Raw genomic sequence first — 16,282 nt, 5'->3', positions numbered from 1 at the left:
TTCAGGACTTGTTCTTGACACATGGAATGGTTTTCTGTGTGATTTGCATTGTTTGACCAATTTTATGGCATGCCCTGTACTTTCCTTCCCAGTTAATGAGAGGCAGGCAGTCAAATGACATTGCTCACACTGGTCATATCTCGATCTTTGCAAGTGGAGGCATTCGTAAAAATATGCCAATTATACGTGCAACGTGGACACTTCTGTACAAATGTGGCCTCTACTCTGCATATGAAGGTGTGAAAATTGAAAAAGGACTGTACTGTTATGTTGAACGATGATGCAGAACAATCCCGAGCCCCGACTCGAGTTATGCTGCATTAATAAACAAGTGGGAAGGTGGTATTTACCTCATTCAACTGGGAAAAGGCCACATGAACGACCCTTCCAACTGGTAATTACTGGTCTATCATCGCTGAGCGCGGCTTCTCCCACATACTGACCTCTGAAGTCACCCACTAAGGAAATTCTCGATAACAGCATTTTTGTCAGTTAAATGTAACAAAACATAAAAATCAGAATTATTTACAAGCATGATTAGCTGTACCTTTCGTTTATGGTTGAAGTAGCTTGCTGGTCATTAGCCAATCTGCATTTCTCAACGAGTTGAAGAACCGTGAATGCATCCAATTGGTAATAACCACCTTCCCACTTGTTATGAACGCTTCATTATGAAGCCGACTCCACCCCTTTCTCCATGCGTCTGCGCACTGATCAACTGTGCTTCCGGATGCCAAGATTGAAGCAAGACTGACTGCACAGCTGCCGCCGAATTTAAAGAGACAGGCAATAGTTAATTTAAAATAACATAATAAGCAACCATTGTCTCAAAGCTTGTTTTAAAAGAGGCTTCACTCTGACATAGCGCACCAGTAGTAGTCACTCGTTGGACCAATAATGGCGTTCATTCAAAGTCAAATCGAGTAGTAGCTTATCATAGCTAAGTTACCTGGTTGGATTTTCCCTCTTGCTTGCTGGCTAACGTTAGCCAAATAAGCGTTGCTTGCTGGTTTCCCGACGAAGAGCAAGATTTGTCGGCTAGCCAACAACCATATACTGAAGCTTATAATCAAGTAGTAGTGGCTACTATCGCCGGGATAATGGCGAAAATTCAGGCACACAGCAACACGAAACAAATAAACCAAATTCAAGACAAGGCCTATGTTGTACAAAAACAAGTGCAACAACAGCACTTTCAGAAACTGAAGGTAAGAGACGGGAACAAAAATGGAAAAGTCTTCCTCAGAACCATTTTGTGTTCGTCAGATATTGGCCATCTCTCGATGCTAACGAGTTAGCTTGCTAGCTAATCATAAGGGGTTCTGATTGGAATGTTACTAGCTAGATAACGCTAGTTGGCGTTTGTTGTCGCATGCATGCACAGTGCTTTAGTGGAGGTTAGCAAACGCCAGCTAACTTGGGTTCTTCAATGGCGTTAAACACGATTTTAGTAGTCACTGGGTCATCCAAATACAGCCTAGTAGGATGTAACGTAGGTTATCTAGCAAGTTGATTTGGCTGCCTGGAAGCTACCTAGTTTCGATTGTCAGATAACTTCGGACATCCGAAGTTCCTTGTTCACCTTCTCTGCCCACACTACCAGGCAGAACAAAGTCAAACGTGCGTTGTCTAGAATGGGATGGTGTTTGTTGGCACAAAATGGGAGACTTGTCTTTGCTGGTTTGTAATCCGAGGTCGACAGCTAGCACACATACTCGTCAGTTCACTCGCTTGGTTATGAACAGCATGGTATATTTAGAAAACCCTAACGTTTATTGTTTATTCAGGCGTATTCCTTGTTTTCCACCAAGCACACAGAACCATCGATTTTGTTAGCTAGCTAACCATACAGTTTACGTTTTCATAGTTGGCCAGATTTGAGCTACGTTAATGTACCAAAGACAAAGGTGTTTCGATGTCATGTATAGTAAGCCTATTTATTAAACTAGTCTGAGCAAGATTTTTTTTATCTGCCTATTATTTGAAGTTTAGCTGCAAATAATACTGGTAGATAGTTGGAAAGGTAGCTAGCTAAACGGGTTATGGTCAAGACATGCCATAAGTTATTCAGCTAGTGACTGCATTGAGGAGCAACATGATTGATTTGCCCCTGTGTTTGTGAACGTGTAATAACAGTTATAACATAATACACACCACACTATGTTCTTTGTTGATGATCTGGTGGTAATCTGGAGTGGGCCCCTTAATTTCTTGCATGTTCTGGAGAGAAAAAAACAATTTCATCTAATGAATTTTCATTTGGTGCCTCACCATGATCTTCTCCCTCAGGTTGAAGATGCACTATCATACCTGGACCAAGTGAAAATACGATTTGGGAATGACCCTGGAATATACAACAAGTTTCTTGACATAATGAAAGAATTTAAATCACAAAGGTATAGCATTTCCCTTTCCTATTTCTTGATAAGTGATTAACTTTAATAGTATAAAAATCTAACTTATTTAAAGGCCCAATGCAGACATTTTTATAATAATATCAAATAATTTATGGCTAACAATTACATACCTTACTGTAATAGATTTCCATTAAAATGGACTAAAAGTATATTTTTGGGCAAAACTTTTATTATGTAAAAGTTTTGTTAGGGCTGAGTGGGGAGGGGGAAACTGAAAACTAGCTATTATTGGCAGGGAGGTTTGGAACTCTCTTTTTGTTATTGATCTATTAATCAATTTACCCCATGGTGGTACCACTATGGAAAGACGACACCCGCTTATGGAAACCTGCTGATTTGAAGGTCCCTGTGTAGTTGCTGGGACCTTCAGATGTTATCACGCTTTTACTGTGTAAGTTTCATCAGCTTTTGTACAATATGATATACAACACAGTAAAAACACAATTTTGACTGCACTGGGCTTTTAAATGTGATGAAAAGCAGATGTTCTTAATGCCATCTCATTTAAGGTCATGTCCTATGTACCTATAAAAGTCTTTCTCTCCTCGTTCATAGCATTGACACACCAGGTGTTATAAACCGTGTGTCTCAGCTCTTCCACGGACACCCGGACCTTGTCTTAGGATTCAATGCCTTCCTGCCACCAGGCTATCGGATAGAGATTCCCAAGAATGGAGTGGTTTTCCTTCAGTCACCTTTCTCTGCCCAGGTGGGTCACTATAAATGTGTATTGGTTGGGTTTCCAGACAATCGTAATACTGGCTGCCTCTGCACAACAAGTTGTGTAACCCAGTTTTATGAATCAATATCCACACAAAGTATATATAGTGGGCTTATATGTATATATATATATATATATATATATATATATGTATATGTATATGTATATGTATATGTATATGTATATATGTATATATGTGTATATATATGTATATATATATGTATATATATGTATGTGTGGAGTTTTTCACCAGAGCAGACCATATGGTCACACACGAAGGTGCTCTTAAGATGCATGTTGTGAAGTTAATTTATATTTAACATGAGTGCACCTTTTCTTTGGTAGGTCTCCCCAGGCCAGGGGAAGAGTATTGCAAGCCCTGCTGTGAGTGCCACTGGCTCATCTGTTGCTGAAGCTGGGTCTGCCCAAAGTGAAGCTGTGGCATCGCCTGAAAGCATCTCCTCGTCCTCTGGACCCCCAGAGCCCCCCAGTAGACTGTCCTTGCCACTCCCCAGCAGAGAGAGCCAGTCCCAGCCACAGTCCTCCTCGGTGTCCCCCCCTGCCTCGGAGCCCAGCCCAGTAGAATTTGACAGTGCTATCAGCTATGTCAACAAGATCAAAAACCGCTTCTTAGACCATCCAGAGATCTACAGATCCTTCCTTGAGATACTACACACTTACCAGGTACACTGTGTCATCAATATGGTAATTGATTTGTTTTTATGTTAATTGAAAACAACACATTTGATTGATGTCTGCTTAAAGTGAAGTTGTTTGCTAGCATCTAGGTCAAGCAACTTTAAATTGTTGCAGATGAGTGTGTATCCTATCACAGTTACTCAGATGGAACAACGGTCTGTTTTTGTGCTAACAGAAGGAGCAGCTTGAAGTCAAGGAGAGCCGGGGTCGTAGTAGTAGTGGGATGACAGAGGATGAAGTTTTCTCAAAAGTGGCCAGCCTCTTCAAAGGCCAAGAGGACTTACTGGCTGAGTTTGGACAGTTCTTACCAGATGCTAAGAGATCATTGGTTAGTATTTTCCCCCTCTTTCTGAGATTGTTACCTGTCCATGGTCATTATGTTTCATCAGTTGATTTTCAGTGCCATTTGTGTTGCTATATCGAACTATTAGTTCTGTGTTCTTTCAGTTCACTGGCAGCTCCCTGACAGGGAAAGACCAACTGAAGAGGGCAGAGGATGAGGATATGAGCAAACATAGCAAGAAGCGATCAAGGCCCATGCTGCTGCCGCACATGACGCCACTGCTCAAGGTTTGGACTTAATCACACATTCATATGCTTTAGCAAAGCATTTTTCTAGAAAACCTTTATTGTATGTGATTGGTTATGGTTTGGTTATTTTAGAAAAAGATGAAGTTTTCGTGCTCCCAAGACCAGTCCTTTGCCTCAGTTGGGAAGCATGGAGTCTTGCGGGAGTTCACCTTTTTTGACAAGGTAATGCTCAAGACGACACAAGTGTCAGTGTTGGAATGATTCCATAATGTTTTGGCTCTGACAGACATTATGAAATCCTTGGTCACCAATGACGATAATGTTTTGATTTGTTGCAGGTTCGACGTTTCTTCAAGAGCCAGGAGGTGTATGAAAACTTCCTCCGCTGCATTGCTTTGTTTAACCAGGAAGTGGTTTCGGGAGCAGAGCTGCTGCAGCTTGTCACCCCCTTTTTGGGGTAAGTGGACTGTGGGAGCTTACATTGGACCATGGGAGCTTTCAAAGGGAACAGTCACTGATGTCTACCGGAGTAAATAAATGCATACTGATATTTTTGTACTCTATGAAGGGTAGTATGTTTTGCCAAGTCTCCTCTTGAGCCATTCATTTATTTGTACATGTTCATTATTTCCTCCAGGAAGTTTCCAGAGTTATATACCCAGTTCAAGTCATTTCTGGGGGACAAGGAGCTCTCTCATTCAATGTCGGGCCTGTCAGACCGCTACATGGAAGGGGGTGGGGGCAGGGAGGTCGACTATGCATCTTGCAAGCGCCTGGGATCCAGCTACAGAGCACTACCCAAGACTTACCAGCAGCCCAAGTGCAGCGGCCGCACTGCCATCTGCAAAGAGGTCTGCATAAATTAAACAAGTTCTGTTTTTTAAGATTTGCCATTCCAGCACTGATTTCTAGTCCAAGTTCATAGCATTTTTTGAGTCTGTTAGTGGAAGACAGAAAAAAGTTGTTTGAGGGCTAGATATCTGGCCTTAACAGTGATCAGAATTGAGCATGTGCTTATTATTTTTCCCATGCACTAATGGCCTCTGGTTGACTTTAATGATAATATTCTTAATTGTGTGGTTATTGAAAGTGAAACCAAATGGGTGTTAAAGTCCTGATTTCCTGCATTTACAGGTGTTGAATGACACCTGGGTTTCCTTCCCCTCGTGGTCAGAGGACTCTACGTTTGCAAGCTCTAAGAAAACCCCATACGAGGAGCAGCTTCATCGCTGTGAGGATGAGAGGTTTGAAGTAAGCAAGATGAGATATCAGAACTACTATTACTTCAGCCACCAGCTATATACAAACAGACTGTTCTCCCTTATCTACCCAGGGCATTGTTCTGCAGAATCATTTAGATGAACATGTTCCAGAACGATTGCTAATGGTTATTTTCCTGTTTCCTCAAGTTGGATGTGGTCCTGGAGACAAACCTGGCCACCATCCGGGTCCTGGAGAGTGTTCAGAAGAAGCTGTCCCGTCTGTCGCCCGAGGACCAGGACCGCTTCCGCCTGGACGACTGTCTGGGTGGCACCTCTGAGGTCATCCAGCGCCGAGCCGTCTACCGTATCTATGGCGACAAGGCCCCTGAGATTATAGAGGGTCTGAAGAGGAGCCCTTCTACTGCTGTGCCTGTGGTACTCAAGAGGTCAGGGTGCACACACACCCAGGGGTGTAACTAAGATACTTGCCTAATGTGAATCTAGCTGTGTGTTAATTCTTCCATGTCTTCTCTGCCGTGTCTGTAGATTGAAAGCGAAGGAGGAGGAGTGGAGAGAAGCCCAGCAGGGCTTCAACAAGATCTGGAGGGAGCAGTATGAGAAGGCCTACCTCAAGTCCCTGGACCACCAGGGGGTCAACTTCAAGCAGAATGACATGAAGGCCCTCCGATCCAAGAGCCTGCTCAATGAGATTGAAAGTGTTTATGATGAGGTGAGTACTCCGATGTCAATTCAGTCTACTTTCTTTATTGATAAACTGATACATCTCCTCTCTGTGTCTAACACATCTGTACCCCTTCAGCGTCAGGAGCAGAGCACAGAGGAGGGGGGCGTGGGCCAGCAGGGGCGTGATGGGAGCAGTGCGGCAGTGGTCAGCGAGCCACACATGGTGTTCACCTATGAGGACAAGCAGATCCTGGAGGACGCCGCTTCTCTCATCATCTACCACGTCAAACGCCAGCCCACCATCCACAAGGATGACAAGGACCATATCAAGCGCATCATCCAGCACTTTGTCCCGGACCTATTCTTCTCCCGCCGCGGCGAGCTCAGTGAGACGGAGGAGTGGACAGACGAGGAGGCCGAGGTAGAGGAGGGAGGAGACCGGGGAGGTGGTGGTAGCGGCATCTTAACAGGAGCAGTAGCAGCACCAGTTGGCCAGCCGCAGCAACAACAGCAACTGAACGGGGAGTCGCGGCGGCGGCGCTGCACCTCACCTCAGACAGTGGAGCTGGGTGGAGCCTCCTCTCACAGCCTGGCCCCAGAAGGAGGGGAGAAGGTGGACCTGAGAGACCCTGAGGCAGAGCACCAGAAGGAGCTGGACGGAGTCTACAACCTGTTCTTCGTCAACAACAACTGGTACTTCTTCCTGCGGCTGCACCAGACCCTGTGCCAGCGGCTGCTGAGGGTGTACCGGCAGGCAGAACGGCAGCTGCTGGAGCACCGGGCCGAGCAGAACCGTGAGAGGCTGCTGATGGCAGAGGGTCGCAGGGATAAGGCCAGTGACCTGGCCATGGAGCTCCGCCTCAAACAGCCAAGTGAGAGAACTTCTCTGTTTTTGTCTTTTAATATTTTGTATTCCGCATTGGTGAGTGTGTCTCTCTGTATGGGAGAGGGAACATTGGGCTAAAGTTAGCCCTGTTTTTTTTTTTTTGTACTCGATCCACAGGTGAGGTGGAACTGGAGGAGTACTACCCAGCGTTTTTGGACATGGTGCGCAGTCTTCTGGATGGGAACCTGGAGTCTACGCAGTATGAGGACACACTGCGGGAAATGTTCACCATCCACGCCTACATCGGCTTCACCATCGACAAGCTCATCCAGAATACCATTAGACAGGTCAGGGTTGTCACTTAAGCTGCCCGGTTGCATTCTACAGAACCAGATCCATATCCGTTCACTACATATTCATGCTTTACCTCAATAACATTGTGATCCTGAAGTTTTTGACTGTTCTCTGAATGCCTGTAGGTTCTCCTTCCTCCGGGCTGACATATCATTTCTCTGTCTCTGTGCAGCTGCAGCACCTGGTGAGTGACGAGGTGTGCCTGCAGGTGGCTGAGCTGTACCTGGCTGAGAGGAAGAGGGGTGCAGCGGGGGGGAACCTGTCATCCCAGTGTGTGAGAGCAGCCTGGGAGACCAGCTACCAGTGGAAGTCTGAGAGGGTCATGGCTGAGGAGAACTGCTTCAAGGTAATGGCCTGTACTGGGGAGACAGACGCCAAAACTTTTAGCCTTGAATATTTGATATGATTTTCTATTGATTCTGTGCTTGAGCATGGGGAGACTCTGAGGGTGTATCTGGTTGAGAGGGAATAGTTTCCTCTGAGCGTTAGTGTAGGGCTTTAGCTGCTGCTTTTTTGGAACAGAGATTTTGTGCATTCTGAAACCATCATAGGTGTTAATCGTTGATGTTTAATAGCTTGCTGTGGTGTGATTTACCTTTGTAGGTGTTGTTCATTCAGAACAAAGGCCAGGTCACCTTGACCATTGAGCTGCTGGACACAGAGGAGGCCCAGGCCGATGATCCCCTGGATGTGCAGGTAAAGAATCCTATGGACAGTCGCACCCATAGAATATCACAGGATTCCCTTTGGACATCAACATAGACTGACCTTGTAAGGCAACTTGCTGCTTCAGATTTTGATGGGCAGCTTGCGTTTATACAACACAGATTGAGGTTAGTAAATTGTAAACATTATTAGTTCTCCCACCTACTTTCAAAAGTCAATACAAGGTAAAATTATCATTAAACCTCTTGAGTTTATAGCCTTTTTGTTATTTAATCTCAGTTTTAGTGTTTTTGCAATGTCCTGGCTTTTTTCCATATTGATTACATTTTCTCTTTCCCTGTCCAGTGCCTGTCCAGCTATATGGAACAGTTTGTAGGGACAGAGTCAACGCTTTGCTCGCAGACTGAAGGCTACTTTTTCAAACCTGTATTTTTGCCCAGGTAAGAGATTCATGCTATTACCGTTAGTTGTGATGTCCATATATTGGCCATTGTATGAAGCCACATTATTTCCCTAGATGTTACATAGCAATCCTCTATTGTGTTTTCACTTTTTGTCATTTCACTGTCTTAACTAATGACTGCGCAAAAGTATTTGAGTGCAGATGGTTTTTGCCCGCCAGAACAGCAATGCACAAAATGAGTCCTCGTATCACATGCCTTGATTTGAATCTGAATGTGGCTGTCCCTGTGGTCCTCTGTCTGATCCTGAGGCACAGTATTTCCCTTCTGATAAACTCTGACTGTCCCCTGCTTCCCTGTGCTACCGTGTGTGGGTCTCTGTGTGTAGGAACCTGAGGCACTTCAGACGCTGGCAGGTGCGCCAGGTGGAGGCGATGCGCTGCAGACGGGAGTGGCACAGGCAGCTGGGTGTGGAGAGTGCTGGCAGTCTGGACTGCCGCTTTAAACTCAACACCCACAAGATGGTGTTCGTCATGAACTCTGAGGACTACATGTACCGCCGGGGAGCGCTGGTCAAAGCCAGGAAGGTAGCTATTAGTATTTATGTCTTACTCTGTATGTGTTTTGAGGTGAAGAACAGCTAAGGCAGGAATATCTTGTCTCTTTTTAATGATTTCTAGTTTTAGATGGCAGACATAAATTCTGGTTCCAAGTTAATTTAATGTGTTATGTGTCTTGTTTTGGCATCAGCTGGACCTTATCATCCAGACTGCTTCCACAGTGGTGCATGAAGCCCTGTCTGTAGGCTTTACTAACTCTTCCCGTCCCTCTCCCTCAGTCCCAGCACTGTCTGTAGGTCTAACTCTTCCCGTCTCTCTCCCTCAGTCCCAGCACTGTCTGTAGGTCTAACTCTTCCCGTCCCTCTCCCTCAGTCCCAGCACTGTCTGTAGGTCTAACTCTTCCCGTCTCTCTCCTCAGTCCCAGCATTGTCTGTAGGTCTAACTCTTCCCGTCCCTCTCCCTCAGTCCCAGCACTGTCTGTAGGTCTAACTCTTCCCGTCTCTCTCCCTCAGTCCCAGCCCTGTCTGTATGTCTAACTCTTCCCGTCCCTCTCCCTCAGTCCCAGCACTGTCTGTAGGTCTAACTCTTCCCGTCTCTCTCCCTCAGTCCCAGCACTGTCTGTAGGTCTAACTCTTCCCGTCCCTCTCCCTCAGTCCCAGCACTGTCTGTAGGTCTAACTCTTCCCGTCTCTCTCCCTCAGTCCCAGCACTGTCTGTATGTCTAACTCTTCCCGTCTCTCTCCCTCAGTCCCAGCACTGTCTGTAGGTCTAACTCTTCCCGTCCCTCTCCCTCAGTCCCAGCACTGTCTGTAGGTCTAACTCTTCCCGTCTCTCTCCCTCAGTCCCAGCACTGTCTGTAGGTCTAACTCTTCCCGTCCCTCTCCCTCAGTCCCAGCCCTGTCTGTAGGTCTAACTCTTCCCGTCTCTCTCCCTCAGTCCCAGCCCTGTCTGTATGTCTAACTCTTCCCGTCCCTCTCCCTCAGTCCCAGCACTGTCTGTAGGTCTAACTCTTCCCGTCTCTCTCCCTCAGTCCCAGCACTGTCTGTAGGTCTAACTCTTCCCGTCCCTCTCCCTCAGTCCCAGCACTGTCTGTAGGTCTAACTCTTCCCGTCTCTCTCCCTCAGTCCCAGCCCTGTCTGTATGTCTAACTCTTCCCGTCCCTCTCCCTCAGTCCCAGCACTGTCTGTAGGTCTAACTCTTCCCGTCCCTCTCCCTCAGTCCCAGCCCTGTCTGTAGGTCTAACTCTTCCCGTCTCTCTCCCTCAGTCCCAGCCCTGTCTGTAGGTCTAACACTTCCCGTCTCTCTCCCTCAGTCCCAGCACTGTCTGTAGGTCTAACACTTCCCGTCTCTCTCCCTCAGTCCCAGCACAGGGTGGCTGTGAAACAGCACGAGCGCTTTGACAAGTGGCACCAGGGCTGGCTGGCAGAGCACGTGCCTCCGGCGGCCGATCGCTCGGTCCACAACTGGCTGATGGGTGAGGAGGAAGAGGACATGATCCCCTGCAAGACCACCTGCCTCAACACACAGGTCAAAGGCATGCCTGTCAACAGATACCAGGTGCATTACAGTAGGAAACCCCCCTCTCCCTAGAGGCTGGATCCACACACAATCTCTCTCTCTCACACACACACACCTGACCTACTACACACACGGAGAGGGACTGGGTGGACTTTGCAGATGTGTTGAGACTGAGATTGGGGGATCCAGTGCGGAACACAGGAGCTCTTCATCTGATTCACCCATGCTGCTTCTCTGTTCACACAGTCAGCAGTACAAGCAGAGGGACGTGAGAATAAAATCATTGTTTGTTTCAGAAATGTGAATGTCCTTTTTTTTTTTTTTTTAAGTCCATTGTAGTTTTTAGCTTCTGAAGCCAGAGGGCCTTTTGTTTGTTTTTGTATATGTTTATACTGAAGTACTGAGAAATGGTTAAAAATGTGTTTCATGCTCCACAATGTCTTTTGTACAGTAAGCTCAACTTCAGTAATTTGATTACTGTATGTGCATATTCAACTGTACACATTTTATATATGCATTTACATGAATATGATAAATGTAAAATTACATGATCTTAGTGTTTTGCAGGCAGCCAATTCTTGATATTTACTTTTTTTCTGGTCATTTTTATTTTTCTTGTGACTAAACAGATGATTGATTGCCAGTGTGACAAGTCCTCACAATTGATTTAACTTTGTACATTTTATGGAACATCAGAATTATGTATCATATTCAAATCTTTACTTTGGTTTGTCATTTTGCATACTAAAATAAACTATCAGTGTTAAAATAATGTATAACATTTATCCTGTATCAGTTATCATGAATAAACAACCGAGTTGTGAACTTCTTAAACAGCCTGGAAAAGAATTTTTAACATTTCATATACAGTACCAGTCAAATGTTTGGACACGCCTATTCATTCCAGGGTTTCTCTTCGCATTCTCTCAACCATGAATTAGTCCCCTGGAATGCATTTCAGTTAAAAGGTGTTCCTTGTGGAATTTCTTTCCTTCTCAATGCGTTTGAGCCAATCAGTTGTTGTGACATGGTAGGGGTGGTATACAGAAGATAGCCCTATTTGGTAAATGACCATGTCCATATTATGGCAAGAACAGCTCAAATAAGCAAAGAGAAATAAATGACAGTCCATCATTACTTTAAGATCAAGGTCAGTCAATACGGAAAATGTAAAGAACTTCTAAAGTTTCTTCAAGTGCAGTGGCAAAAAACATGAAGCGCTATGATAACTGGCTCTCATGAAGACCACAGGAAGGAAGACCCAGAGTTACCTCTGCAGAGGTAACTCTGAGTTAGAGTTAACTACACCTCAGATTGCAGCCCAAATAAATGCATCAGAGTTCAAGTAACAGACACAGCTCAACATCAACTGTACAGAGGAGGCTGCGTGAATCAGGACTTCATGGTCAAATTGCTGCAAAGAAACCATTACTATACTGCATGTTTTGGATATTCAATAAAAAAATATTTAACAAAAATAAACTAAAGGACACCAATAAGAAGACTTGCTTGGGCCAAGAAACATGAGCAATGGCCATTAAACGGGTGGAAATCTATCCTTTGGTCTGATGAGTCCAAATTTGAGATTTGTGGTTCCAACTGCCTTGTCTTGGTGAGATGCAGAGTAGATGAATGGATGATCTCTGCATGTGTGGTTCCCACTGTGAAGCATGGAGGAGGAGATGTGGGTGTGTTTTGCTGGTGACACTGATTTATTTAGAATTTAAGGCACACTTAACCAGCATGGCTACCACAGCATTCTGGTTTGGGCTTATCCCACTATCATTTGTTTTTTAACAGGACAATGACCCAACACCTCCAGGCTGTGTAAGGGCCATTTGACCAAGAAGGAGCGAGTGCTGCATCAGATGACCTGGCCTCCACAATCACCCGACCTTAACCCAATTGAGATGGTTTGGGATGAGTTGAAATGCAGAGCGAAGAAAAAGCAGCCAAAAGTGCTCAGCGTATGTGGGAACTCCTTCAAGACTGTTGAAAAACTATTCCAGGTGAAGCTGGTTGAGAGAATAACAAAGTGTCAAGGCAAAGGGTGGCTACTTTGAAGAATCTAAAATATATTTTAATTTTGACACTTTTGTTTACTACATGATTCTATGTGTTATTTCATAGTTCTGGTGCCTTCATTATTATTCTACAATGTAGAAAATAGTAAAAAATAAAGAAAAATTAGGTGTGTCTAAACCTTTGACTGGTACTGTATATACAGCAACACCTCCCCCATATAATTTGTTTTCTTGATTGTGTTGGGCTGCAGAACTTGGAAGTGCAACATTGTGGCTTTTCTTCTCATTCCAAAGAATTTGCCAACAAAATTTCTAACCTATGTATGTATGTTCAATATTAGGAAATCTTGGTACAGACAACACTATTTTTATTATGGAATGGACAAAATAAAAAAGCCAGAGCCAGGGCGACAGTTTAAAAAAATATGCGTGGTTTATAAAACCCAGATGTGACAGGATCACCAAAGTGTATACAGAAATACAAATGAGACCATCGTTAAAACCATCATAGTACAGCGTTATACACTCAACATTTACAATCTACTCTGTAAAAGGGCTATTGTAAGACATTTCCTCTCTTGTCTTTTTAAAACACAACCACATAACTGATCTTTTTAAAGTACATCCATGTAGTTACTATAGACACCATTAGTCTTCTACTTTAGAAAGGGTACAACAACATCAAGAAGGAAGTAAATATGCAGAGACATCAAGCACATAACATGGGATTTAGCAAGCAGTAAAATCAGCAAATCATTGAGAGGTATTACTCATGAGAAAATGTGATGTCAGGGCTTGCGTATGATTCAGGTCTTAGGAAAAAAACCTAAACCCTCAACGTCAAAGGGTTATCACTTTCTAACCATATCTTGACATTAAAAATGGCTCAGTTGTACATAAATTAGTGAATAACTGCTAAGCAGTCATATCATATGCATTAGAATGCTTCCATCTTAGGAAACCATTAGTTTCTTGTTAGTGTCATCACTCGCTTGACTGAGGGTTGTCAACCCCTCGTCCCCTCCCTCCAGTAGCCCTGGACGCAAACCCTGAGGATGAGGGAGCCAGGAAAAAATATGGAAACACCAACAAGATACAGCCAATCACAATCCAGGTTCACTTTCTACCTTTTCTCTTTTTTTTAACAAACACAATTCAACAGGTTTTACACTTAAAGAATGCAGGATTGTGAACAAACAAAATGCTCCTCAACACCTGGAATACTGCTTGTTCTAAAGCTAAATGAAAAACAATGTATGTAATCAAGGAAGAACAGTACAGCTAGAATAATCAGTATTCTCCAGATAATTAAAACAATCATTCAGATATGTACAATGGAAAACAAAAGCAGCATGCAGGCAAGACAATTGTCAGAGTGATACTTAAACAATCTCATGAAGGTGGGAGGGAGAAGTTTGTGGTCTCTGACAAAAGAGGACAGTGTTTAAGTTTTAGACTAGATTAAACAGAGTGTGTGTGTATCTGTGTGTGTTTTGGGGGGTAGAAGAGCTCTCCATCACTTCAAAAGGACTGAAATGCCAAAGGCGACCTTGCAGCAGGGTGCTCTTTGGTGGAAAGACTGGTTGACTAGCCTATTCCATATTTGTCGTGAGTGTGGAAAGAAAGTGGAAGCAACTATTCTTCCAACAAAGAGGACACAATCAGTAGTTAGATAATTGAAAATGTGTGTTTTGTGATAGTGGTTTCTATCACTACCAGACTTCATTGCACAGCCATAATTGCCATATGTCTAAGTGCATCATCACCACAGTAATGGAAGAAATCTATCTCAAAGGCACACGACATTGTGTGTATTTCTTGTTGTTGATGGTGCTATTACACATTTACAACATTTTGTAGCCTATGAACTTTGCAATTTAAACAAATATTTTGTGCTGTCATTTCTCATTAGACGCGTCAACAGTCTAAATAATAAAGAAAAGCAAGACAAGCTCATGCTGATTGATCAACACATCAACACTGTACATCAACTACTGCATTGTGTAAACACAGTTGAGCCCCAGGGTGAAAGAGAGAGGCTGTTACACACAGTGAGTGGGAAGAAAGCAGTCAACAACACACACTTATCCTTCCCTTGAAAAGCCACGAGGTCCACGATAAGGGGCTTACCCGCTTCAAAGTTACAGCCGATAGATTGTGCTTGAAAATGATATAAGTAAAGCATGCATGTAACAAAATGAACAAACAAAAAGAGCGCTAACAATGGATGCCAGTTGAACAATTTCCATGGGGTTCTTTTTCTTGGCGAAACCAAGTAATAAAAAGTACCAATGTTAATTAAGGAACAACATATATTAAAGCAAAATCATGAGTTTTGTTGATGAGTGCGTTGCCATAAAAGCATGAGAAACAGACATGTACTGTAGAATGAGCTGATAATTGATAAATCAACTTCACCTTCAACATCATTTTTGGGCACTGAGACTTGAAACTGTGAGCAAACCCAGTCCTAAGCAACAGAGTAAATACTGCAGGCCCTACAACCCAAGGAGGACGGGCCTATGTAATCACGGCTATCTGATCTGAGAACTACTGTTTCACAGCATAGTCTTTCCAGGATTAGAGATCACCTGACACAGCAGGTATACAACTAAGCTCACTTGGTCCCTTTTCTAGTCAACAGGCCTGACAAACCCTACCACCAAAAACCCTGAGACACGCAGAGTCCCAGGGCCTATGATACTGTACATGACGCATGCATTCTATATTCAAAAGGGGTGATGCAGTAGTAAAGTTTGTAGATATTTCAGAGGAAGAATGGCAGATCAGGGTGTGGACTGTTATTTGGTTAGTGAAAGTGCTAGCAGACATGACAGATGAGGATCTCCTGTTTAGCCAGGGCATCCCTCCCATGGAAAACCCATCTCAGCAGACGAAATCAATATCCTGTGAAGATGCCACATGATCTACTTGGCGGTATTACAGTCAGAGGAACCCCAGTGGAAAACCCTGATCACTGTCAGCTGATCTCGCTCTACTGCTTCTGAGAAAGTAGAACAACAGAGAAAATACAAAGTGCCCCACACAATCAGTAGAAAACACTGCAATCGAAAATGTTCACAGTGCTGTTTTAGTTGTTGAGCAATAAAAAGAGAGAATGGGATAGTATTCTTAAAAGGGTAGAGAAATGCACGAGACTCTCAGTAGAAAAAAAACAGACTATTCTTCTCAGGCTAGCTAGATGATTGATGCTACGCCAGTGAACAACATGAATTAAAATAACGCTTCAGCAGAAAAGCAAAGTACAGTTATGAACATGTAGGGCACTTGAACTAAGCCAATTAGATAATTGACTTGTTTGTTTTTGCAAAACTTTGAAGTTGTAACATGGGCTGGCTAACTGATCTGTGGGAAAAGTTTATATGGGAGGGAGAATGAGCCACCTGAAGTGTTCTTAGTCTTCTACGGAAACAGTAGCTTTTAGAAAACATGGCACAAGTCTAATTCAACATTCCCACCATTAAGAAACACATACATATCATTGCACAGATGCTTGAGCTATTCTCATTCTTCTAAATAATACATGGAGTACATAATAGTGCACATGAACAAATATACAAAGCAACTTTCACAGACTAAAATATGTTTAAATTAAATTTTTGTACAAGTTGTTTTTGTTTGTTTGTATTAAATGCACTTTTCCTGCAAGTGCCGCCAGG

General features: G+C 43.7%; 1 protein-coding gene across 2 annotated transcripts; it reads left to right on the top strand.

Annotated features, from left to right (window-relative positions):
• Positions 1-734: 734 nt before the first annotated feature.
• sin3b (SIN3 transcription regulator family member B) lies at positions 735-11,424 on the top strand. 2 transcript variants are annotated; one of them, XM_064935412.1, is made up of 19 exons: positions 735-1,208; positions 2,290-2,396; positions 2,973-3,126; positions 3,484-3,822; positions 4,013-4,165; positions 4,285-4,407; positions 4,501-4,590; positions 4,707-4,825; positions 5,006-5,219; positions 5,503-5,619; positions 5,778-6,016; positions 6,117-6,300; positions 6,391-7,126; positions 7,258-7,427; positions 7,607-7,780; positions 8,038-8,130; positions 8,446-8,540; positions 8,890-9,088; positions 10,420-11,424. In XM_064935412.1, the coding sequence occupies exons 1-19, from the start codon at positions 1,101-1,103 to the stop codon at positions 10,648-10,650; spliced, it is 3,645 nt and encodes a 1,214-aa protein (XP_064791484.1). In that variant the 5' UTR covers positions 735-1,100; the 3' UTR covers positions 10,651-11,424. The 2 variants fall into 2 exon arrangements, with proteins under 2 accessions (XP_064791484.1, XP_064791483.1); XM_064935411.1 differs by having other exon boundaries at positions 3,484-3,843.
• The last annotated feature ends 4,858 nt before the right edge of the window (positions 11,425-16,282 follow it).

This window comes from Oncorhynchus masou, chromosome 24 (genome assembly GCF_036934945.1).
Source record: "Oncorhynchus masou masou isolate Uvic2021 chromosome 24, UVic_Omas_1.1, whole genome shotgun sequence".
Classification (NCBI taxonomy): Eukaryota; Metazoa; Chordata; class Actinopteri; order Salmoniformes; family Salmonidae; genus Oncorhynchus; species Oncorhynchus masou.
Note: the sequence above shows the minus strand (reverse complement) of the source record. Positions and strands in the feature narration are given on the sequence as shown.